Raw genomic sequence first — 24,890 nt, forward strand, 5'->3', positions numbered from 1 at the left:
TGCAGTGTGCACTGTAAGAGAACTCTCCTATCTAATGAAGAGGACAAAGTGCACGTTCTCTTTCCAGTGACTGTGGGGTCTTTATTAAACAGCATATTAAATCAGATGTGAACATCAAGCCTCTGAAATTAATTTTTCCTGTGATCCAGTGTCACACAAAAGCTCGTCTATCCAAAACGAATCAGTTTGTTAGTGCTATATCTGTTGTAACTGCACACATGCAGGGCAAAGGGAAGAAAATAAAACCCTCTGTGGGGCACTAATTTACAATGTTACCAAGGACCAATTTGTATATCCTGGCGATGCACGGGGGCTGGGCACACACCAGTGTGTGAATGTGCATGTGCGTCACACAGATCCATTTTTCCTGTGTACGTTTATGTGCACATTCATCCACACATGAGCATTCAGGTGTGTTTTTCTTTCACATCACTGGGTAGTGCTTGGCGGGATGTATTCGCACATAACATGCATGTTGGATTTTTTCTCCTTACTGCATTATCTGCAATTGTAGGCCCAGCCCACCCATGAGGCAAGGCGAGGTGACTGCCTCAGGCACCTGCTTAACATTAAATAGCTGAGCACTAATACAAGCCTCTTTGATGACCCAAAGGAACATGAGAACAGTGATATGCATCAGTTTATAACAGTATGGTTAATTCAGGCATTTTTTTTCTTTAAAAAAATCTTTATTTTATTGCTTAGTATCAAAAGAAATGAGACGTTGATTAAAGGCCATTGTGAATTGAAATTAATATTCATCTTTATCCTATGAAGCAGGATTGAAGGAGGGACTTGAAATTAACAGAAGCCACTGAAATAGGACAGAATCACAGTATGTTGCATTCAAGTAAACAGTAGCATGGATGGATGGATGTATAATTTGACCTAGTCTTTGCGGATCAGAAGACACTAACTATAGCACTGAGTTTGATTTTTCGGCAGGCATTTCAGGGCCCCACTTTGCTCAGATCAGTAAATGTCAAATAGAGCCACGACATAAAAGAGGCTGTGTCGATAATGCGCCTGCTGTTCTTCCCCTTTGTTATGAGGGACTTTTGTTTCCTAACACTAAGGCTGCAATCCCATAGTCATTTATCTGGGAATAAACCTCATTGAACTCAGTGAGACTTACCTTCTGAGCAGACATGCATAGGATTACATTTTAAGTTGCCTGGTTTTCTTATGCAAAAAAAAAGGAATTGCAAATATATATATATTGTATATATATTAAAAGATATGAAGCCGAATCCCCCTTCTCTTTTGGGGGATAGCTTTACTATTTACATGTTCAAGAGATAGAAAATGGATGGAATGGTTGTCATCAGTGTCCAATTCTACTCCATACAGTAACAGGCAAACTCCTTCAAGCTACTCAGATATATACATGGACCTATAAGCCCACATATGGCTCCTGTTGTACAGATGAGCCATGCACACGTTCAGCACTTCCATGTCGGCAAATGTAACTGCAGAATCAGGATGCAGGTTCAAAATCCAAAGAGTTGAGTATATGCTAGACACAGGAGCCCTTTGCTAAGTACAAAAAAGTGGGCCTGAACGTCCCAGTTGCACCATCTCTGGTAGCAAATACACACTGGGATTCAGCCACAGATTGGCGTGCAAGGCAAGAGGTGAAGGTTGAACAGATGTACTCAGAGGTACTGGAATACAGCCACCTGCTTCTTGCTTAAGAGTCGCAAGCTAAGCAACTTTTCAGAAGTGTACAACTGTTGTTTTTCTTCAGCAGGGGTGGCTACCCTTTGGTTAACTGCCAGGTGTTCTTGGACTCCAACTCCCATCAGCCCCAGCCAGCAGAGTTCGTGGTCAGAGATCATGGGAGTTGCAGTCCAGCAATATCTCCTGGGCCTCAGGTTAGCCAACCCTGTTCTTCAGCTGAAGTGTTTTATGGGCGGCACATGATGTTCTGTGGAGTTGTCACACACAATAAAATGCTCAATTGGCTAAGGGGAAACGGTCATTGTCTGCAACCCTTTCATCCTGTACAAGTGTAACTCTCATGCCCTTCTTTTCCTTCCCTAATATTGCCTTTGAGATTATGTGCACGTTTTAAACATGCTGGTAAAACTTGTTCAAAGGGGAATTTCTACATCAGGCATCGGCAACCTCTGGCCCATGGAGGCCATTTATCCGGCCCACGGGCCGCCTGTGAACCGAGCTGCCTACTCGGCAAGTCCCCCGCGTGCTTCGGTAAACCGGTGCAGCACGGCGCAGGGACTCGCCGAGCGGCGCCAGAAATCGTGTCTACGCAGCCGCAGAAGCTATTTCTGGCGCTGCAGACATTTTAGAAATTGGCAGCCAGCACCGGAAATCGCTTCTGCTCAGCCGTGGACATGTGCAGAAGCCATTTCTGGTGCTGTGCTGCCCATTTCCAAAATGTCTGCAGTGCCGGAAATCGCTTCTGCGCAGCCGCGGGCATGCGCAGAAGCCATTTCCGGTGTTATTGGGACATGGGCAGCGCGGCACCGGAAATCGCTTCTGCGCCTGTGTGGCCTATGTCCAGTCCACGGACGATAGTCTGTGGGAATCCTCTGGCCCACGGGCAGAAAACATTGCCAAAGCCTGTTCTAGATACAGTAGTTGATTTATAAAAAGAAGAATGAGAGGGGCTTGGAATTCTTAAAACAGTAAACGTTGGGCAACGATAGATTGCTTGTTACTTAAGTATCTGAATTGTTGTGTACCTTGTAAATTCTGCACAGGCCCATAAATTCTGCACAGCCTCAAGGATGATTCCTTGATGTCTGACTAGATTGCTTGTTGAACCACAATTTGAAACAGTGGGTGAAATTCTGGTTTTATAGTTGCAGTTTCCATCTGTGGCCAGATTCCAAAACTAGGCGTGCTTAAGTCTTGTAAGTCAAGAAGCTGAAATGTGCCTAACTTTATGTTGGATTGTTTCTGACATGTACTTCAAGGTGAATTGCTAACACCTTTGGTCTTTTGAATTTGGTTGCATTTGTTCACAAATGTATTGGCTCAGTATGTTTTTATTCCACTCAGTGTTTTTTGTCAGCTAGAATCTATTCCCCCCTGTTGTGAAATGAAATTGGTTAACCATAAAAACAGGAACATGCTATATACACACATATATTAAAAATATGCTCAAACAATATCAGAAAAATAGAAAAATTCTGCAACCCAGTTTCTTGTTTCTGAGAGGTGCCTCTTTCCTAGAGAAGGAAAAGGAAAGACTATTTCGGACTAGGCCTGCTTTGGCGAAACAGTGCTTGTTCACCAGCTGTTTAAACATTTACATCCAACATGTGCTGAAATCTTTGCTTGTATACAAGAAACCCAAAGGACGTACAAGATCGCCACAGCAACATATATCAAAAATCACAGAGAAGTCCAGACCACAGACTGTTTCCTAAACCAACAGCTCCACAATTCATCCAAACTGCCTTGTTACTGAAACTGAAAAAAGTCAGAACCAAACATTATGTTGATTCGCTAAAATCATGGACAACATTTTAGGACTCACACTATATACTTCAAGCTGTAGTAATACAAGGGAAAGGTCTGAACCCTTACTCATTCAATCACACTTCAAATGAGAAAGAAGTCCCAAACAGTTTTCTTAAGACACGTGAACAGGGTGCAAATCTAAGTTTAGTTGTCTGTTCCCATCAGTAATAGTTAGCAGCCTTGCTCAAAAAAAATTATCCAGTTTAACTTTTCACTTATTTTAAAAAGTAAACAAGCTATTCCTTTCCTAAGCCTCAGACCACTCTTGTCTGGCTCCATTTCTGATTGTTGTTGACCAACCATCTCTTGTTGCTTAAATGTCTGATATCAACTGATCATTGTGGTTGTCATATGATTTCCTTGGTCATCTGCAAGACAGCTTCGTTGGGGGTTACACAGTGCAAGATGAGGCAGGCAGGTCTTGCCAGCAAAGCATCACAACTGCAGTGGTTGAACAGGGAAAACTCAGATGTTTTCTAGGGCATCTATGGGGACAAAGCCCTTTTTCTTTCCACTGCATACTTTGATAAAGCCGTCGTGTTCCTTTTCTGAAGTAATACAGATCTGTAGACAAAGAATGGAGAGAAAAGTTTAAACACCCCACACTCAATAACCACTTCTATTCAGGAACCCAAATAGGTATAGGTGATGCTTCGTGGCTGTAAGGTCTGAGCTGAAAAGACCACCAAATTTCAAAGCCCATGACAATGGGATGCACATCCACACAAGAAGTAATGGGGCCTGCATAATACCACTTTAGTAATCAGCTGTCAAGCAGGCGAAATTTGTAATGTGTGCTTTCCAATTCAGCCTCATGAACATAATGCAAGATTTTCTCCTCCCTCCCACCCATTCTAACAATGGTGTGTGCCTTAAGTAGAGATCAGACAAAAGCAAGTTTCATGAGGCTCCTTGCATTGTGTGTATGTGGGGGGGGGGGCTGGGCACCTGATTCCAAAATAGGCCTAATGAGATGGCCTGAAATCTCTTGCAATCTTCAAAGCCCTCTTTGTCTAATTTCCTGGTTATGTTGAAACCTTTGGCTTTTGCTTAGGGTTGCCTGACTCAATAGAGGACAGGACTTCTGTGCCTTTAATTGCCCTGCTCTCTTTTGAGTCTGGAAACCTTAAAGAGAAACCAGCAGACCCTTTGTTTAATTTCTCTTTAAGGTTTCCAGACTCAAAAGAGAGCAGGGCAATTAAAGGCACAGAAGTTCTGTCCTCTATTGAGTCTGGCAACCCTACTTTTGCTTGACTGGAATGTTGCCTGCTATGCAGTGGTAAGCCACATCAGTTGCTCTGCTCAAGAAGAAGAGTTTGGATTTGATATCCCACTTTATCACTACCCGAAGGAGTCTCAAAGCAGCTAACATTCTCCTTTCCCTTCCTCCCCCACAACAAACACTCTGTGAGGTGAGTGGGGCTGAGAGACTTCAAAGAAGTGTGACTAGCCCAAGGTCACCCAGCAGCTGCATGTGGAGGAGCGGAGACGCGAACCCGGTTCCCCAGATTACGAGTTTACCGCTCTTAACCACTACACCACACTGGCTCAGTTTTGTTTCTGGCCTAATCTACTACTGGCCTGTGGCCCTTGGAAATGTGGGCCTCAGTCTAAAAGAGCCCCCCCCCCCAATCTTCCCTAGCCAATCAAATTTTCTCTGCACCACCTCCCTGGATCTTCCTATTCTTTGGGCTCAGCGGTTCCTTTCTTCCCACATCTGTCATGCATTTAATTCCTAGCACAACATCAGGGGGATCTAGTGCAGAACTGGTCCCTATTTGTGGCTGCAGTCTTCTAGCAGCTTAGAGCAGTGTTCCACAACCTTTTTATCGCCGTGGACCAGTCAATGTTTGATAATTTTACTGCGGCCCACATTTTAATTTAATTGTATTTAATGTTCCTTGGGTGGCCTGGTACCAATTGATCCATGGACCAGTCCCGGTCCGTGGACCGGGGGTTGAGGACCACTGGCTTAGAGCATTGCTCACTTGTAACAACTTATTGAAAGAGTTCTTTGTGCAATTTCTCCCCTAGGCCCTCCTAAAGTCGACAAGCAAGCCATGCTCTTTTCCATCCCTTTCAGGCTCCAGCTTTGTTACAAGGGTTTATATTATCTACTTGAAAGCAGAAGGGTACAAAGCTATATAAACACAAAGTGCTTTGCTGTCTGGGCAAAGAGACCCAGCATGCATTAGGAGGGCACCAAAAATATCTCTGCCTGCCTGAATGATGTTTTGTATTGCTGCTGTTGATATAACATTGTGCATAAAAACTTCCTCATTTCCTGCAATGGGCATTTTATGGTTTGTATGCGCACGTCTTGCTATACATATATAACCCTCATTAATGTGCTGGCGAGTTTGTGTAAGAATTCCTGTTGTGACGTTCCTGTTTGTGACGTTCAGGACCCTTTTAAAATATCAAGGAACTCCACCTCAGGCTTAGCAAATGAAACTTTCAAATGAGTGTTCCTAACAGTCAGTTTGGTTCAGTGATTTTGTTGTCTAATATCTGTATCAAAGAAAGAGAATGCAGCTCCATACTGTAAATTCCTATGTGCGCAACGTGGTCAGATAGGTTTGTCACATAAATATGGGAGCCAGCTGAGATCCACCACGTGGAGGCTCCTTGAAACTGCAGCTGACACAGGCAATGATCCGCCCATGCACAGGGTCTTACCGTGCAAGCCGGTCAGCACTATGCAGTATGTTTTTGTTCTGCCATGAAATGAATGCGCCAAATTCTGATAGGGTTGCCATATGTCTGGAATTTCCCAGGCATAGCTGGGATTTGGCAGTTGGAAACAGTGCCTGGGAGGAAATCGCCAAAATGTCTAGGATAATCTGGACGTATGACAACCCATGCCGGAGGTGTAGATTTTGGTGAATTTCCTTTAAAACAGCTCAAAAACTTCATTTTATTCCCCCCCCCCAAAAAAAAAGAGAAAAAAGAGAAAAACAACAACTTTGTTAAAAGAAGCTCAACCATTTTTGTGTCCGGATTTTCACTTTTTAAAACATGGCAACCCTAAATTCTGAGCACACCACACAAGTTCATCTTCAGGGGTAGAGTGCCTGCTTTGTACGCAGAACATCCCAGGTCCAGTTTTCAGTATCTCCAGGTGTGGCTGCAAAAGTCTTCTGTTTGAAAGCCTGGAGCCAGTCACTGTACCGTGTTTCTCTGAAAATAAGACACCGTCTTATATTTATTTCTCCTACCCCCCCCACAGTGGCTTATTTTCAGGGGATGTCTTATTTTTTATTACGCGTCCAGCCTCGCCTCTTCCTTGAGGCCCTCCAGAACTGCGCCCATTTTCGGGGTATGGCTTATATTGTGCAAATGCTTAGAAATCCTGCTATGGCTTATTTTATGGGTATGTCTTATTTTAGGAGAAACAGGGTAGATGCTGAGCTAAATGGACCAAAGGCTTGATTTGGCGCACAACAGTATTCTGCCTTGTTTTTGTTCATCAGCAATCCCTGCACTTTGGTATCCTCCCAAAACTGATTGTGCAAAAGGGCTAGATTGACCAATGGTCTGATCTGATGCCCTGTGTGCTCCTTCTTTCCACGGTAGTGGCAGAGTACTTGTCATTTCACTCGGTTCCTCCCCAAAATCCATTAACAGCATCAACCAATAGCATTATTTTGACTTAACTGGCTTTTTTTGTATGAATATTAAAAAAGGAAGGAAAAATACTTTCACTTGCTGTGACTGAGAGGCAGTGGAGGTGCTAGCAAGATGGACTGGCTTTTTAATCATTGCTTTTAATTAACGGAGACTGTGAACGACTCTTGTCCTATTATAGACTAGTTTTCTATTAATTTACTTAACTGCCTGGCATAAGCTGGACTGCCATGGGCTACTAGGAAGCAACGGTAAAACGGTACTAGGAAGCAACGGTAAAACTCCAGGTCCATATAATTTGCCATGGTAGTCACTTCCAGTTCAATTATGACTCAATTCATATGTACTTGAAGGGATGTATGCTAGGCAGTCACAAAATTAAAAGACGCCTGCTTCTTGGGAGAAAAGCAATGACAAACCTAGACAGCATCTTAAAAAGCAGAGATATCACCTTGCCTACAAAGGTCCGTATAGTTAAAGCTATGGTTTTCCCAGTAGTGATGTATGGAAGTGAGAGCTGGACCATAAAGAAGGCTGATTGCCGAAGAATTGATGCTTTTGAATTATGGTGCTGGAGGAGACTCTTGAGAGTCCCATGGACTGCAAGAAGATCAAACCTATCCATTCTTAAGGAAATCAGCCCTGAGTGCTCACTGGAAGGACAGATCGTGAAGCTGAGGCTCCAATACTTTGGCCACCTCATGAGAAGAGAAGAATCCTTGGAAAAGACCCTGATGTTGGGAAAGATTGAGGGCACTAGGAGAAGGGGATGACAGGGGACGAGATGGTTGGACAGTGTTCTTGAAGCTACGAACATGAGTTTGACCAAACTGCGGGAGGCAGTGGAAGACAGGAGTGCCTGGCGTGCTATGGTCCATGGGGTCACGAAGAGTCGGACACGACTAAATGACTAAACAACAACAACATGCTAGGCATCACAATCTCAAATCTCCAATCATTATACATTCTCTTGGAAGTATGTACCATGGGATTTGATGGAGCTAACTGCATGAGAAAAGTAGAGGTGTGATCACAATGTTTCAATGCACAGGAAGGAATTCCAGGTTTACTCACTTGGTTCTCTTTCAGGGTTATCTGCCCCTGCTCCTTGCATCCAATAAACGTTCTGATACACCTGAAGACATGCTCATCTTGCTGTACTCTTTGAACGAAATTTGCTGGGAAAAAGCCAACTCGGTCTTCTATTTTCCCCTGTGAAGAAGGTGAAATGACAGAAGAAGAGTTATGGGCTGCTGTAATGCTCTTGAAGATGGTTTGGAAGCTGCTGGTGGTGGTGCAGAATGCAGTGGCCTGATCTTAAAGACTTACACGGGTTGCTGGTGGGCTTCTGAGTCAAATTCTAGTTATTTATGCTGTTGCAGAAAGCACTAAATGACATGCAGCCCAAATGTCTGAAGGAGTTAGTAAAGGTAAAGGGATCCCTGAACATTAGGTCCACAGACAGCTTCCAGGTCATGTGCCGGCATGACTAAGCCGCTTCTGGCGAAACAGAGCAGTGCACAGAAACACCGTTTACCTTCCTGCCAGAGCGGTACCTATTTGTCTACTTGCACTGCGTGCTTTCAAACTGCTAGGTTGGCAGGAGCAGGGACTGAGCAATGGGAGCTCACCCCATTGCGGGGATTTGAACTGCCGACCTTCTGATTGGCAAGCCCTAGGCTCAGTGGAAAGCATACCAAAAAGTGCACGTAAATAAATAGGTACCGCTCTGCTGGGAAGATAAAACAGTGTTTCCCTGCACTGCACTGGTTTCGGTGTTCCGTTGTGCCAGAAGCGGCTTAGTCCTGCTGGCCACATGACCTGGAAAAAACTGTCTGGGAACAAATGCAACCCCAGAGTCGTCTGTGACTGCACTTAACTGTCAGGGGTCCTTTACCTTACCTTTTAAGGCGTTCAAAGCAGTGTACGTGGTTCTCCTTCCTCCCATTTTATCCTCAAAACCACCCTGTGAGGCAGCTACAGCCGAGAGACAGTGACCAGTCTAAGGCCACCCAAGTCAGCTATGTGGCTTAGTGGGGAGATGAACCTGAATTTCTCCAGAGACACTAACTGGTGCACCACACTGTCTCTCACGTTATGATAATGCTCCCACCAAATGGGCGGATGGGTTGATTGCATCCTTCTGTTTCAGCTACTGATCTGAATCAGCACCCCAGATTGAGAAAGAAGGGAAGAGCCCCTAAATTGTTGCAGTGATTTGCCAACAAGGCAGTGCAGATGCTTGGGAGGTGGGGGCGTGAGGTTGCAGTCCAAGGTGCTTCTGGGGTTACCGTTGGCAAGCTTGCTTTCCTTCCACCCTCCCATCAATCAATGCCCCTTCCTTGGTGCTGCTGTGCCTTGCAAGGGCTTCCTTACAATGCCAATAACAGGGGCAGATTTTGGTAATATGGCGCCCTGAGCAAGGACAAAATCCCCTCCCCCAAATATTTCTTATTTTCATGATAATTCCTTTGAGTACAGTTGCTTTTTGTGGATCTTCTCAGTAGATGCCCATATAAATATACTTGTACCGTAGGTATTATTATTATTTATTTATTATGTGCCCTCTCGACTCAGTGCTCTGTGTGGGGGAACTGTCCACACTGACAGTAAAGTACTAATTTATATCGGCTACTGAGAGGCTACCGAGGAACAAAAGTGTTCCCTTAGACCAGAGTGAAGCACACGCCTCTCAAGCCTACAAAATGCTGCTCCAACACACTGAAGCAAAGGAACGTGTGTCAACACTAATGACCAACACACACGTGCAATGTTCATTTTTCTTTCTTTCCACATTACTGTACTTGGGTAATTGCGATCCTACCTTCCACCAGTCCTCATTTGTGTCCTCCAGAAGTGTGATCCTATCTCCTGGCCTACAGTTAGAAGACAGAAACATTGGGAACACGTTGTTTAGATAAATGAATGTGTATTACGTTGGGCATTTTGTTTTGAGTTCAGTTCAGCAAAATTTTTATCCATTCATTTAATTTGTATACTGCTTCTCATCCAAACATCCCAGGGTGCTTCACAACAGGAAAAATACAAAATGAGAACATAAAATACATTTTTAAAAACAGAAAAAACACACCAATAACCCAAATGATAAACAACAACAACAAAATAAATTTCTTAATCCCTGCCCTTCTGACTGGGTTACTCCAGCCACTCTGGGCAGCTTCCAACAAAATACAAAGGGGAAAAAATCCTGCAGCAAACATTAAAAGAACTTTCTTTTCAAAGGCACAGTATGTCAATATTTTCTGTGTTAATTTACATTACTATTAGCTGGCTTTAATGAGTTTTAAATGGTGATAAATTGTCAGCTGCTTTGTAAAGCTTACGCAAGCAGCCCAAAGATAATTTGAATAAAAACAGAAAGTTATGCTTGTTCATGTATAGCGTCACCCATGAATTCCACAATTTCTTTAGTCCCCCAAAGTGACTTTAATGATGATTTGTCCATTTTATCCACATTCTGGGATTCAAACCTACTGGTCTAAATGAACCAGCTGAAGTTCCCACTGTGAAGCCAATGAAATAAACTGGTTATGATTAACTCAGGCCCTTTAGTGACCCACCAGGTCTCTCTGTCTGGGGCTCAGAACTCTCCCCAGGCCGTACCTCCTCTTCCTACTTTTGCTTTTGGTCCTGCCCGCCACTGGCTTGTGGGAGGTTGCCCAGAACCCCTCAGGCTGAAAAAGGTCCCCCAGCCCTTGCCTACAGCTTTTGATGAGACTTAGTTAAGAAGATAAAGCTAACTCTAGCAGGACGGGAATCACTGAGTCCTTTGATGCCCTCTCTAGATCCAGTGAACAATTATCTCCATTTTCCCTGTCGTTTTCACATCTATGTGCATCCCTATTGCAAGGTTCCTAAGAACCTCATGAGGAACCTTTAGTAAAATCCAAGTCGTTCCAATATGCCTGTTGGTTTAGCCAAACTTAGAGCAGCAGTGACAAATAAAAGATGATCCTGTGTCAATTCCAAAACGCCATTCTCCATACATGCCTAGTTTTTGGGTTAGCACCTTGCTCTTGACATAAGGTCATCAGCATCACATGTCAGCTACAGAAATGTTGAGAAAACTCTTATCATGTATGCCCCATGTAATCTGTTTATAGTCAGGGAGGAGCACAGCTGGGAGGAGCATTTGGAAATTAAAAAAGATATATGTTGAAATGTGATGGTGGGGACTGTTCATGCTAGGATAACAACAGCAACAACTACAACTACTATCTGGGCCAGTGCACCTCACTGGAAAGAAAGGTAAATTCTTTCTCCTAAATGGTTGCCAAAATGGATACTACTGGTTGCTGGGGGGGGGGATCCTTCATCAATGGGAACTGCCTCTATATCAGAGGTCCCCAGACTACAGCCTGGGGGCTGGATACGGCTCAATGGACCGATTTATCCGGCCCCTGGTGACCCCTGCCGCCTGCTCTTAGTAGCGAGGCACGGTGGCCCACTTCTGGGTCGCTGGGGGACCAGAAATAGGTTGCACGCATGCACGTGCATCATTTCCGGCGCACTTCCGGGTTGGAGGAGGCCCATGTGCATCCGCACAAGCCATTTCTGGTTCTCTGGCGACCTGGAAGTGTGCCGGCAATAGCATGTGAACAGGTGCATTTGTGCGCACTCCCCCGCCCTCTGGCCCGCCACGGGATCAGCGCTTCAGGCACCGGCCCGAAGCAGGGTAAGTCTGGGGGACCCTGCTCTATATCAAGATTTATGAAATGCTAAACATCATCTGCTTCCCCTTCCTGATTCAGGAAAACACTCTGGCATATTTCCTGCTACCTGCCGCTCATATCTAGCTAAGAGTAAAAGTTTGAGGTCTGAGTTGGGGCCTGTTTGATGGGAGGGCACTTAAGAAGGGAGGTGGAAGCATGTAGGCAACCACAAGACTTGTTCTTCAGCCTCAATTTTCCTTCTCCAGCTGGTCAGGAGGTGGCAGCTGCAATGGTTGGGGTGATGAAGCGGCAGGACAAGGTGGGTGGTGGCAACGAACTGTGAATAGTTGCCAGAGTGATTCACCTGATGACTCTAGCTCTGAAGACAAAGATTTTATCTAACTTGGGACTGGGATTTACATTACATCCAAGCATCTGTGATGGCAGATAAAAGGCTCTTTGGGCACAGGAAACGGGGATTGTGAGAGTGGCAGGATATGTGAGCCAGAAAACCCCCAAAATGTGGCTCTCTTGGAATCATTTGTCTTGCCATTTTCTGTGAAGAAGGAGCAAGCCTGTCACTTCACAGAATAGACGTCTTCTTCTTTTCTTTTCTTTTTTTTAAAAAACTTTTATTTTTATCTAACCAATCCATTTTTGCCACACAGTCATGTATTGTCCTGCAGGTTCTATTTTTACATGCTGTGAAGAAATTGTCCGGGGATGTTGTGGTGGATGGAGCCTGAATAGCTGCAGAGGTAGACAGGGAGGCCACCTAACCTCTCAGTTCAGCCTTCACTAACCTCCTTGAAGGCCACAACTCACACCGGTGCTCCTTAAGTGCTTTTCTTGGCAGGAATGGGTCCTTGAACATTGATAATACATCTTGCTTTCCTTGTCTGGAAGATGGAGAGAGACGTGTCTGTAGGAAGCGTGGCTGGAATACAGCCTACTGCACGAATTTACTCTCGCTCTGTCCACTTTTGCTTCTGTCCCTACCTACTTTTCCCTTTGGCGTTCAGCTCATTCATTGGCGTGTATACCCTGGACAGTTCCCCTCGAGGAATTGTGGCCTTTGGGCTGGCTTGGCCCTGCTGTTACATAAACCCATCTACACAGCAGGTCAGATCTGCGTCCTTCCCAATTCCCCCATTAATAAAATACACAAGTCTACCATAACTTCACCTCATTTCCAAGTCTTCGTTCTCTTGTGGTACAAATTTGTACAAGGCAACATAGGCATTTGTCTGTACTGCATCTTTACTGAGAGATCCCTTCGGCGTGGGAAAAAAAGAAAGAAGAGGAGATATTGGAATCTGTTCTTTAACAGTAGCGCTATGTATAGAACAAAGCTGTAGACAAATTCAACCACATGCACTCTGAAAATGCCGTGTTTATCTTAACTCTACTCCCGGATGGAGAACCCAAATGGGGGAATCTATTATTGGGCGACCTCTAGACTAATTTTGAAACAGAATTAACGAGCTGCCAAATTTCTGGATTTTGGCAGTGGGCTCCCTGCTTTAGAATCTGTTGAATCACTTTGTCATGGGCCTCATTCATAGACGCTCATAGGAGTCACTTTGCTACTATGTGATCCCAAGCTGCCCTATCTGTAAAAACCACCTTCTTCATAGGAATGTGAAATTTAATTTTGGCTTTTTTTACAGCACAGTCCTATATACATGCCTACTTTTTTTTTTTAAAAAAAATAATTTTACGAAAAATTAAATGCCAATTCAGATAAATACAAATTGATTATATAAAACATGTAAAAAAAATGAAAAAAATGATAATAACAACATAAACATAGAAAAAAAGAAAAAACTCTCCACCCCTTCCACCCTGTGATGACTTCCAGCCTTTTCTCTATTTCGGTTTTTGTATCCAAGTTTATCTGTATACCTTTTTACATGTTTTCTTCCATTTTTGTTTGGTTTACTTGGGCCCTTCACCTGTCTGCTAAGAGGTTAGCATTTTCCACAAATTCTGCCATGTAATCATTGAATTTTCTCCAATCTTTGTCAGTTTTCTGTTCTGATTTTCCCTTACTTTCTCCTGTTTTCCTCGCCACATTTTGATACCTTATCAATTTGATTTGCCAATTCTCTATTTTTGGAATTAATTCACTTTTCCAATTTTTAGCGATAAGGAGTCTGGCGGATGTGGTTGCATACATTATTAGACATCTGTCTTTTTCCTTGATATCTTCACTTAACATTCCTAATAAGAAAATTTCGGGGTTTTTCTTAAAATAGGATTTCAATATTTTCTTCATTTCTACATAAATCTTTCCCCCAAATTTCTTGATTATTTTGCAATGCCACCAAATATGTATGTACGAGCCCACCTCCTTGTGGCACCTCCAACAAGAATTATCATTCCCTTTGTATATTTTCGCCAATTTCGCCGGGGTCAGATGCCATCTGTATTGCATTTTTAGAATGTTTTTTCTTAAATCATAATTTGGTGTGAATTTGATATCCCTCATCCATAATTTTTCCCATTTCTCTACCATTATTGCTTTCCCCTACATGCCTACTTAAACGTAGGTCCCATTGAATCCCATGAGGCTTGCTCCCAGGAAAGTAGGTACAGAATTGCAGCTTTATTGTCATATTTAAAAAATCACCTGCAGCATGGAGTTTATTTTCTTCGGTTCATCTCCAAAGTCCATGGTACCATTTACTGAGTATGTGAACACTGTAATTAAGGGCACAACAAATATTAGGACCAAAATCCTGGCTGCCAAACAAGCCAGTCATTTGTTCCACATGTTTTATTCCAATGCTATTATCTTTCTGCTTTCATTTTGAAACTTCACTCATAATGCGTAGCACCTTCTGCAAATGAAATAGCAAAGCAGTTGACTTTGATGTGCTCCTATTGGCATTTCTGCAAGCCTTTAATGGGTATGTGGGATTGTCCACATCCACATGTGAACGCCAGTTGTCATCACTTTCCTCTTTAGCCATCTCTACTCTACATCTCCACCACTGGTGAATCCTCGGTAGTGCTAAACCCTGCTTGGGGTTTTATATGCAAAGCACTGGAGCAGCTATTAATAGCGTCTATGAATAGCACCCACACTATTAATAGCATCAACCTGTCATCTCAAAGAACAGTTCCATAATCAAAGGCAGTTGCATACTGTGTCTCTGGTGTGAAATGTTTCCATTAGCTCTTTGTAAGGCCAAATGACTTCTTGCCACCTGTGGCGGCAAATAACAGCTTTTCTGTGGCTATGGACACCTGCCTGACCAGCCTCATTATTGAATACCCCCCCCCCCAGTAGCTGGCTCATGTAACAACTCTTGCTGGGAGATTTTAAAAAACAAACAAAATGGAAATGATGCTCACGTGCAAGAGGATCTTGAAAATCACACAAACTAAATTTATTTTAGTATCTGATCCACTACAGTATTTCTTTAAGCTAAGGAAGATGGTATTTTCTCACGTAGCCCCAAAGACCAGAAATCAGCATTTGTAGGCTACCTTCCCCTGCACTGAATACTGAACTCCATCGGGCCACATGATGTGTCTTGCAAAAATGTTAGACATAAGAAACAAGAGGAGGACTGTGGCTCAGTGTTGGAGCATCCGCCTTGATGGTCCCTAGTTCCATTCCTGTTGTCTCCAGGAACGGTTGAGAGAATTCAGTGTAGAATACGCTCAACTAGATGGACCAATTTTCCCAAGAGACGTGCCATGGAATGCCCATTCTGTCCCTGGCCCTACTTGTCATTTGTGGACTGGATTTCATGTTTGCATAGGAGTCTACATCTGTCTACACTCATACACAAACTGTGCAGTCTATATACAGGTAGGTAGCCGTGTTGGTCTGAGTCGAAGCAAAATAAAAAAATTCCTTCAGTAGCACCTTAAAGACCAACTAAGTTTATATTTTGGTATGAGCTTTCATGTGCATGCACACTTCTTCAGATACCTGAAGAAGTGTGCATGCACACGAAAGTTCATACCAAAATATAAACTTAGTTGGTCTTTAAGGTGCTACTGAAGGAATTTTATTGTGCAGTCTATAGAAATATTAAATGCAGTGGGTGAAGACAGGGGTGCACCAGATAGCAGGGGTGACTGCTTGACCCAAACCAAATCCCCAAATCACCTAAGATATATGACATAGGATATGTCCTTGTACTGGGCTTACCTGTACTTACCTTTTGCCCTGCTCTTTCCAGCCACAGCTCTGCACTTTAAAGCTCCATGTCTGAGCACTTTTTTTTTCCTCCAGAGGTTTCCCTGCAAAGACCTGCTTTTTAAAGCTGAAGTGCAACGAACGGCAATTCGGGTTTTCCGCAGATTGTTGTTTGCTCCAATTCAACTTTAAAGAGCGGGTTTTCACAGGGAAAGCTGCACACAGAGAGAACACTTTGACACAGAGCTTTAAAAGTGCCTGGAAAGCGCAGAGGAAAAGTAAGTATGGTTAATAAGGCCTAAACATTAAATCAGAACATTGGCTTGAAAATAATAATAATAATAATAATAATAATAATAATAATAATAATAAATTATTTATACCCCGCCCATCTGGCCGGGCTTCCCCAGCCACTCTGGGTGGCTTCCAACAAAACACTAAAATAAAATAAACATTAAAATCTTCCCTAAACAGGGCTGCCTTCAGATGTCTCCTAAAAATCTGGTAGTAGTTTTTCCTCTTTGACATCTGGTGGGAGGGTGTTCCACAGGGCGGGCGCCACTACCGAGAAGGCCCTCTGTCTGGTTCCCTGTAACTTGGCTTCTCGCAATGAGGGAACCGCCAGAAGGCCCTCGGCACTGAACCTCAGTGTCCGGGCAGAACGATGGGGGTGGAGACGCTCCTTCAGGTATACTGGACTGAGGCCGTTTAGGGCTTTAAAGGTCAGCACCAACACTTTTCATAAACCTGCATGCCAGAAGCCTTGGGGACATGGGAACTTCAGGAACACGACAAAAGGTTTGTGCAGACAGCATGGGCAATATAGTAAATATTCCAAGAGGAACATTTTGGAGTACCTGGTGAAGGAATGACCTCCGGGTGTTAAGCCCACTTCCGCCCACAGACAAGCCACAGCTGTCTGAACACAATGTCCTCTATCTAAACTTTTGCTCTCTCAGAGGTCTGCCGTGCCCTGTCTGTGACCTTTGCCTCCTTAGCAGAGGCATGCCTCACTTTCCACTTGGTAGGAACATGACGTAGTGGAGCAGTTCTCGCAAATATCAGAGGAAACGTATGTGTCAGCTCTTGATGTAAAATGCTAAAGGTCAGACTGTTCCTAAACGTGTGCATATTTTTGCTAATAAAAAGAGCCTCTGCCGAGCTAGCAGTCAGCTTGCTTATGCAAAGCTCACCTGCATCAACAACTCCTGTCTCGTGTCTTTCACTTCAACCTGGTGTATAATTTATGAGCTGAGCTTCTGACTGTAAAGAAATCTAATGCCGTTCAAAGGAATGGTTAATGTCTCACTGATATTTGTTGGTGAGCACACAGTCAGATCTGTCAACAAGTTACCCGTACTTATACAAGGCCAAGTCAGGTAGATCCCACAGGCAACAGTTTCTTTTAAAGGTAGAACAGATGAATGATAAACAGGGATCTGAAAACATTTAATGGGGATTACAATTATTTTTCCTTGGTTTGAAGATTGTTTGGGGGCCACTGAACACCTGAGCTTTGCACGTACCACTATTGCTGCGTTTCCTGGTTATGTCCAATACGCTTCCAGGACTATCACCTTCCTCGGGAACTTCTGCCAAATCTGATGTCTGTAAGAAAGGAGGAGAAGGGGTTTGAAAGTGTGAAAATGAGCAAAAATGAGAAATAGACGCACAAGAGATTGAAGCACGTGGCAACAGCTTGGTGGTGGGTGTGGAAGGAATCGGGAAGTGTCAACACCGATGACAAAATGTTATTGAGAGGTGGAGTTCAAATATTTGATGGGAGAATAGCAGGACATTTGAGATGTGCTGTAGACCTAGATGCTGAATCTAATCCAAACAGGGCTCTTTATTTACACAGGAGAGGAAAACGGAGTTAAGGGAAAAGGACATGCAATTTTTGGAGTTTACATATGCAGTAGATTATAATTCCATCATCTCAGCAACAACTAGCAAGGAGCACAACATAAATTATTATGCAACAAAATGTATTTATGACAGGAAGCGCACATGAAGGGAGATTCTGCAAGACCTCTGGAGAGTATAGTGTCTCTGCACATTGCGGCCTGAGCCATCTGGTGTCTGGGGAAGAGGACAGGTTCTGTACTACTGCAGCCATGTCCCTTATTTTCATCCTTTCGCTAAAAGGGTATGCTCTGGGATCTAAAAGGTATTCTCTGGAGTCTAGATTGCACTGACTGCATCTGTTGAGAATCAAGTCCACCTGCTCATCTGCACATCACTCCACAGTGGTACCTCTGGTTAAGAACTTAATTTGTTCTGGAGGTCTGTTCTGAACCTGAAACTGTTCTGAACCTGAGGTACCACTTTAGCTAATGGGGCCTCCTGCCGCCGCCTTACGATTTCTGTTCTCATCCTGAAGCAAAGTTCTTAACCTGAGGCACTACTTCCAGGTTAGTGGAGTCTGTAACCTGAAGTGTCTGTAACCTGAGGTACCACATTTGCATAGCTCCACCCCCCTTGCCTGCACAGTCTCATTCTAGGCTCTTTTTTGTGGTCACATCAGAGCTTGACAGATTATTGGGAGCTGGCTTTTGGACAGAGGTAGAGAGGTTGATAGATGCATTCACGGTAGATGTTGAACAGTTCTAGCCCATGTCTGTTTACTTGTAAGCTACCTCTCCATTGTGACTGACTGAACTGACAGGTCTTAGGAACAGCCCCAGGGACCCAAAGGCTAGCTTTTAGGAAGGTGTTGGATATCACTGTTAATATTACTGAAATGAAATCATTGCTTGGATTGCTATATTGTGTTTTGAAATGGATTGGTGCCGGAACTGTTTATTGCAATGATCATATGTTGCTTGATCTTGCATCACTGTTGTGTTGTAGGCAGCTTTGGACACATCTAAGTGGAAAGGCAGCATAGAAATTAAAATCATCACCATCAATGTGTGTTTTATCACAGTGATTTAAAATAACAAGTGGTGGCTTAAAAGGTCCCTCTATACCAGGCATAGCCAAACTTGGGCCCCCCAGATGTTTTGGGACTACAATTCCCACCATCCCTGACCACTGTTCCTGTTAACTAGGGATGATGGGAGTTGTAGTCCCAAAACATCTGGAGGGCCAAGTTTGGCCATGCCTGCTCTATACCTTCATGGACCCCGAAATCCCACGCTCCAGTCATCTGACGTTCATGTGTTTTCTTCCAAATAAGACTGTGGTTTTAAGTACGGTACTACACACTTATGCGTAATCCACAACTTGACAGCCTGACTCGCCAAGGAGTAAATCCCACGACGTATTGCATTCTGTACTTACACCCACTCCCCATCTGATCAAAATTTCAAGGCAAGCTGGCAATATGTTCATGTTTTGCATGCTTGAGTAATCATTTATTACTTAACAGAAAGCTTTACTGATCTGACAAGAAACAATTACATTTGTTGAAATTCTGGTCTGTGGACGAGCTAAGGAAACAAAGAGGAAAGATCACAACATTTGAACAAAGCTTGCATTTGCTTTGGGGAAATACAACACTCATAAGTTGTGAGGGTTTATAATAGGGCCATTTCTCTAGGAATACACAAAGGTCTCCATGTAGATGAGTTTAGTGGAATAGCAGCAACATTATTAGCTATGGAATTCTTGCAGAACAGCAACTCTGCCCAATGGAATTCACAAATATATGCTTACTCCAGAGGAACTGTAAACTGTGTCGCTGGTGAGAATGGAGTCCGCCCAGAGACACCATATGGGCCTCTATTTCAGCATTCACTGGTCACTAGAGAGGTTCATTCTCAATGCCTTAACAGCAGTGAACGCCAGCAGAGGCCATGCCAAGGAATGAACCTAAGTGTACATTTGGTTTGCATTTGGAGGAACTTGAAAGTTAGGAATCCCCCATCTGTTTTCTACAGTTGTTTACGTGTTGTTCTTCTGCTTATCTCTCATATTTTGAAGTATTAAAGCTTGTGGTGAAAGTAGATAGAAACAGATCAGTTCTTTGGAATACAGAGTTAAAAATATTTGCCCTGAACCGCAAATACCGGTGTTTGAACTCTGCCCTTCTTAAGGAAAGCTGTAGAGAATTTCAAAGTAGCCAAGTTCATGGAGCACAACACACTTTTTTAAAAAAACAACAACATACAGGCAATTTCCAAGTATTTAGAGATTCCAATTTAACAAAGACCATATTATGCTAAAATTATGCTCTAGAGCAGGCACCCCAAAACTGCGGCCCTCCAGATGTTTTGGCCTACAACTCCCATGATCCCTAGCTAACAGGACCAGTGGTCGGGGAAGATGGGAATTGTTGAAATGGTAAAGAATGCACAAGCCAGCTAGTCACCCATCCAAACACTACTTTTTCACTGGAGAATAAGAAGTGTTTTTGTGTGTGAGGGGTGGTGGGTCCCATTTTGCCGCTTGAGACAGCATCGTGATCCTATAGTAGGTCCAGGCTTCTGTTTTTCGGTTTTTTAAAATAGAAATGCTGGTGATCATTCACAATTCTACCTGTGCAGTGCAGTGAATCCATTTTGCAGAAGTAAGCATTTCAAGTGTTTTGAAACTGTTGGCTTCCCCATAATTATCAAAAATAGTTCTGACCTTGTTTTTCTATCAGTGTTCTAAATCAAACCCATAAAATGGGATTTCCCATCTGTTCACTTTCTGTTTCTCTCTCTCTTACAGAGTCATTTAAAGACTGTCTTTTTGTTTTGTTCTGCTGGCTCTGCCGGTTCTGCCAGCCAGATTCTATTGAGGGTGGATTTTTATTCTATGGAATTTGCATCAAAGCCCTCTAGTGTGGGGTTTCTGATGGCAGTGCTGTTCCATCAACTCTACCATTCTCACCCACCTGAAGACCTCACATCTTAAATTATTCTGTCCAGTCTCAATTGCTGCCCCTTATGCATGGAATTCTCTCCCGGAGTAACTATATGGTGATGCCTCTCATTCTCTTTATCATATCCCTCCTCATTTCCACAGACCCTTTAGTCTAAAACCCTCAGTGCAAATAGCTGCATTTGGTCACATCAACGCCTCCTTGCCATTGCCTCTCCCATTCTTGCTGGCTTGCTGTTATTTACTATCATTGCCTGTACCTTTCTTCTGCTGTCCATCTTTTCAAGTATTTTAAAATTGGGGCAAGGGTTTGTCTTCTTTTTTGCCTACTATGAGCCCCTTATAAATTGGTGGTACTGTATGAAAAACCAGCAGCAGCACCATGTGAGGCAGGGTGATTATGAATGAGGATGCTCAGATCATATTATTATTATTATTGTTGTTGTTGTTGTTTAGTCATTTAGTCAATTCTGACTCTTTGTGACCCCATGGACCAGAGCACGCCAGGCACTCCTGTCTTTCACTGCCTCCCGCAGCTTAGTCAAACTCGTGTTCGTAGCTTCGAGAACACTGTCCAACCATCTCGTCCTCTGTCGTCCCCTTCTCCTTGTGCCCTCAATCTTTCCCAGCATCAGGGTCTTTTCCAGGGAGTCTTCTCTTCTCATGAGGTGGCCAAAGTATTGGAGCCTCAGCTTCACGATCTGTCCTTCCAGTGAGCACTCAGGGCTGATTTCCTTCAGAATGGATAGGTTTGATCTTCTTGCAGTCCATGGGACTCTCAAGAGTCTCCTCCAGCACCATAATTCAAAAGCATCAATTCTTTGGCAATCACCCTTCTTTATGATCCAGCTCCCACTTCCATACACCACTACTGGGAAAACCATAGCTTTAACTATACGGATCTTTGTAGGCAAGGTGATGTCTCTGCTTTTTAAGATGCTGTCTAGGTTTGTCATTGCTTTTCTCCCAAGATGCAGGCGTCTTTTAATTTCGTGACTGCTGTCACCATCTGCAGTGATCATGGAACCCAAGAAAGTAAAATCTCTCACTGCCTCCATTTCTTCCCCTTCTATTTGCCAGGAGGTGACGGGACCAGTGGCCATGAATTTGGTTTTTTTGATGTTGAGCTTCAGACCATATTTTGCGCTCTCCTCTTTCACCCTCATTAAAAGGTTCTTTAATTCCTCCTCACTTTCTGCCATCAAGGTTGTGTCATCTACATATCTGAGGTTGTTGATATTTCTTCTGGCAATCTTAATTCCGTTTTTGGGATTCATCCAGTCCAGCTTTTCGCATTATTAGAGAATGTTAAATTACCAACCAATTATTAAATTATTAGAGAACGATAAATTACCAACCAAGGTACAGGCAGTGAAGCAGTATATATCATTCCCAAGGAAATCATGTGCCTGCAGAAGAGGTTTAGTAACTAATAGTAAGAAGTGAAATGTAAGCAGGCACCCAAGTCCTTTCTGGGGAAAGTAGGTGGATCTAATGAGGCAAAAATTGACAACAGCCCTAAACAGCACACTTACAGAGTTCCTTTTTGGTGAATCTGAGCTGCTCCCAGAACTGCCTTTCTTCATTTTCTGGGCTAAGGAAGTTCCAAAGCGAAGTGTTTCATAGACAGGGTCAACCTTATTGCCACAAGCTGCAAAAGAATTGAAACACAGATAAGCAGGGAGAAAGGATAGGACGTTACAAGTGTTCTTCCTCCTCCTCGAAAAATATCGCTTATCCTTTCAAGATGGAAACTAACTTATCCACCTGGGCTGTGGACCAAAACAAATGTTCAGCGGAGAGTTCAGTCCGGGAACCAGGTCTCTGCCGAACATCTGGAAAGAGAGCCAATGTGATCATTATCAGCGCCACCTGTATGCCAGTTTTCTTCAAAACTGTGCTCAAAGTAGCTCACAATGAATCGAATAAACAATAAGAAACATAACAACAAACTCATAATGTGTTGTAAGGGTTCAGAATGTCAGTATAGGACCAGGGGTGTTAATGTCAAAATGGGCACTCATTGTATGACTTAAAGGGGGGGGTCCCAGGCTTGTGCAGTGATTACTGTTACTTTTGCCAAGATGTGGGCAACCCATATCTTGCTACTCATCTTTGACTTTCAGTTCATTTAAGGATGGCACAAGACATTCTGGTGCCTGCAATGGAAAAATATAAATGCTAACTGCTCCCACTGATCAATAACGGCCCAAATCCGCTGGGAAGCTCACAGGGCAGTCTCGAGCAGGTCGGCCGCCCTGGCGCTGAGGGGCGGAGATCGCTCTGGCGCCCCTGCCCTCGCAGGGCGATGCATGGTTTACACGCGGCTTTGCCGCGCGGCGCCCTGCCTACCGGCCCGGCACCCTGGCACACCGCGCCACCAGTGGTCTACCTAGAGCCGGCCCTGGAAGCTCATAGTGCTCGTGCACTTGGTAAGCTCTTATTTGTTTTAATGTGACTTGCAGAAAACAGAAACACTACTAATTTTTTGTGCTACATGGGCCAGTTTTGTTTCTTACTCGGAATGGCACCCCAGATTTGTCAACTGAGACCTCACCTTGGTTTGTGACCTCTGCATTCATTTGAAATCCACGCCTTAGAGTTTCTTACCCAGTAATTTGATTAAGTTTATTTGTCAGTCACTTTCTTTATGGCATTCTGAACCTTGCAACCTCTGCATCAGGGATGGGGAAGGTCAGACCCTGGAGCCAAATACAACTCTCCAGGACTCTGTATCAGAACTCTCCCAGGCCATGCCTCCTCTCCCTACATGCCTCTCACTGGTTCTGCTTTGCACTCAGTATGTTTTTGCCTGGTTGGAATGTACCTGTGAACTCTGGTAATGCCTCTGGGTGGAGGTTAGAGAGGAGTGTCTGTAATAATAATAATAATAATAATAATAATAATAATAATAATAATATATTATTTATACCCACCCATCTGGCTGGGTTTCCCCAGCCACTCTGGGCGGCTTCCAACAGAAATATTAGAATACACTAATTTCTTAAAGATTAAAAGCTTCCCTAAACAGGACTGCCTTCAGATGTCTTCAGATGTAGAAACTAGCCTACTGCACAAAGGTGAAACTTACATTTGTTGCTCTGCCTACTTTGGCCCTTGGCCCCAGTCACCATTGGCAAGTGGCCTCCAATGAAGGTTGTCTTGAAGAGACTGAAAATGATTATTCCCCACTCTTGCTCTGTGGAATGAAATGATGTTTGCTAGTGCTGCCCTTGTGAAGTTTTTGTTTTCCAAGAGGGAATTACCCGGGCCCCTACGCAGGAACTGAGTCAAAGCCTTGCTGTGACTAAGCATCACTCGCAAAAGCCTTTGCGATATCAATGAACGCTACAACTTGCAGAATTAGGGGGCGGGGACCATTAACAAAACATGACTCTATCTGAACTTACCAATAGGCATTACTTCTTTGATGCAGCCAAACTGCTCGTGAATGAGTAGTGGGGAGCTGTAGTAACGGCGAAAACCTTTGGGCTAGAGAGTGAGCAGAGAGAGAGAGAGAGAGAGAGAGAGAGAGAGAGAGAGAGAATATATGGCAATCATAACCCATTCAGTTTAGTGGAGTTGCTAAGTTCAGTGAGCGTACAAAGAAGCGGCAGTAATATGGTATATCTGCTAATTCTTTAGTGCAGAAGTCGAGAGCGTATGACCCTCCCAAGGTTGTTGGACTCAAATTCCCATCAGTCCCAACCAACAGAGCCAATCGTGATGATGGGAGTTGGAGTTCAACAGCATCTGGCAGGTGACATGTTCCCTATTCGTGCTTAACTGGGGCAACTTTACTTTTTACTGCAAAGCTGAAACTGAACAGAGTAAGTTCCTTCCTGTTGCTGGATCTCCATGGGATCATAAGAATGTATAAATTAATTTTTGTACTTTAGCATTCATACTGAGGGGAAGTATGTTTCATTTTTAATTGGAAATATTTTGAAGGCTTTCCCTTCCTGGTAGATGTCCTCTTTTGTGGGGGTGGGGTGGCAAGCTTTTATGATCAATTGTGCCAATAAAACATCATTTATAACCCAGAAATACAAAAGCAGCTAATAAAAAAAGACCAGCCAGAATTAGAAGATTTAAAAGCCTAGTGTATAAAAATGCTTCACTTGGTGTCTAAA

The 24,890-nt window shown here is 43.6% G+C and overlaps 1 protein-coding gene across 2 annotated transcripts in view; it reads right to left on the reverse strand.

The window, feature by feature from the left end:
• Positions 1–667: 667 nt before the first annotated feature.
• The window catches only part of STAC (SH3 and cysteine rich domain), a 69,564-nt gene continuing 45,341 nt past the window's right edge, over positions 668–24,890 (reverse strand). Inside the window, exons 4-12 of one of the 2 annotated variants that reach the window (XM_088654177.1) lie at positions 24,168–24,249; positions 23,849–23,956; positions 22,293–22,408; positions 17,472–17,553; positions 14,422–14,492; positions 12,975–13,063; positions 9,941–9,992; positions 8,191–8,328; positions 668–4,053 (exon numbers count right to left, since the gene is read on the reverse strand). In XM_088654177.1, the coding sequence (XP_088510303.1) occupies positions 3,955–4,053; positions 8,191–8,328; positions 9,941–9,992; positions 12,975–13,063; positions 14,422–14,492; positions 17,472–17,553; positions 22,293–22,408; positions 23,849–23,956; positions 24,168–24,249 (837 nt within the window). In that variant the 3' untranslated portion in view covers positions 668–3,954. The remainder of the gene's footprint in view (positions 4,054–8,190; positions 8,329–9,940; positions 9,993–12,974; positions 13,064–14,421; positions 14,493–17,471; positions 17,554–22,292; positions 22,409–23,848; positions 23,957–24,167; positions 24,250–24,890) is intronic. The other variant, XM_035130095.3, reaches the window with a different exon arrangement.

This window comes from Zootoca vivipara, chromosome 11, assembly GCF_965207765.1.
Source record: "Zootoca vivipara chromosome 11, rZooViv2.hap1.1, whole genome shotgun sequence".
In the NCBI taxonomy this organism is placed as follows: domain Eukaryota; kingdom Metazoa; phylum Chordata; class Lepidosauria; order Squamata; family Lacertidae; genus Zootoca; species Zootoca vivipara.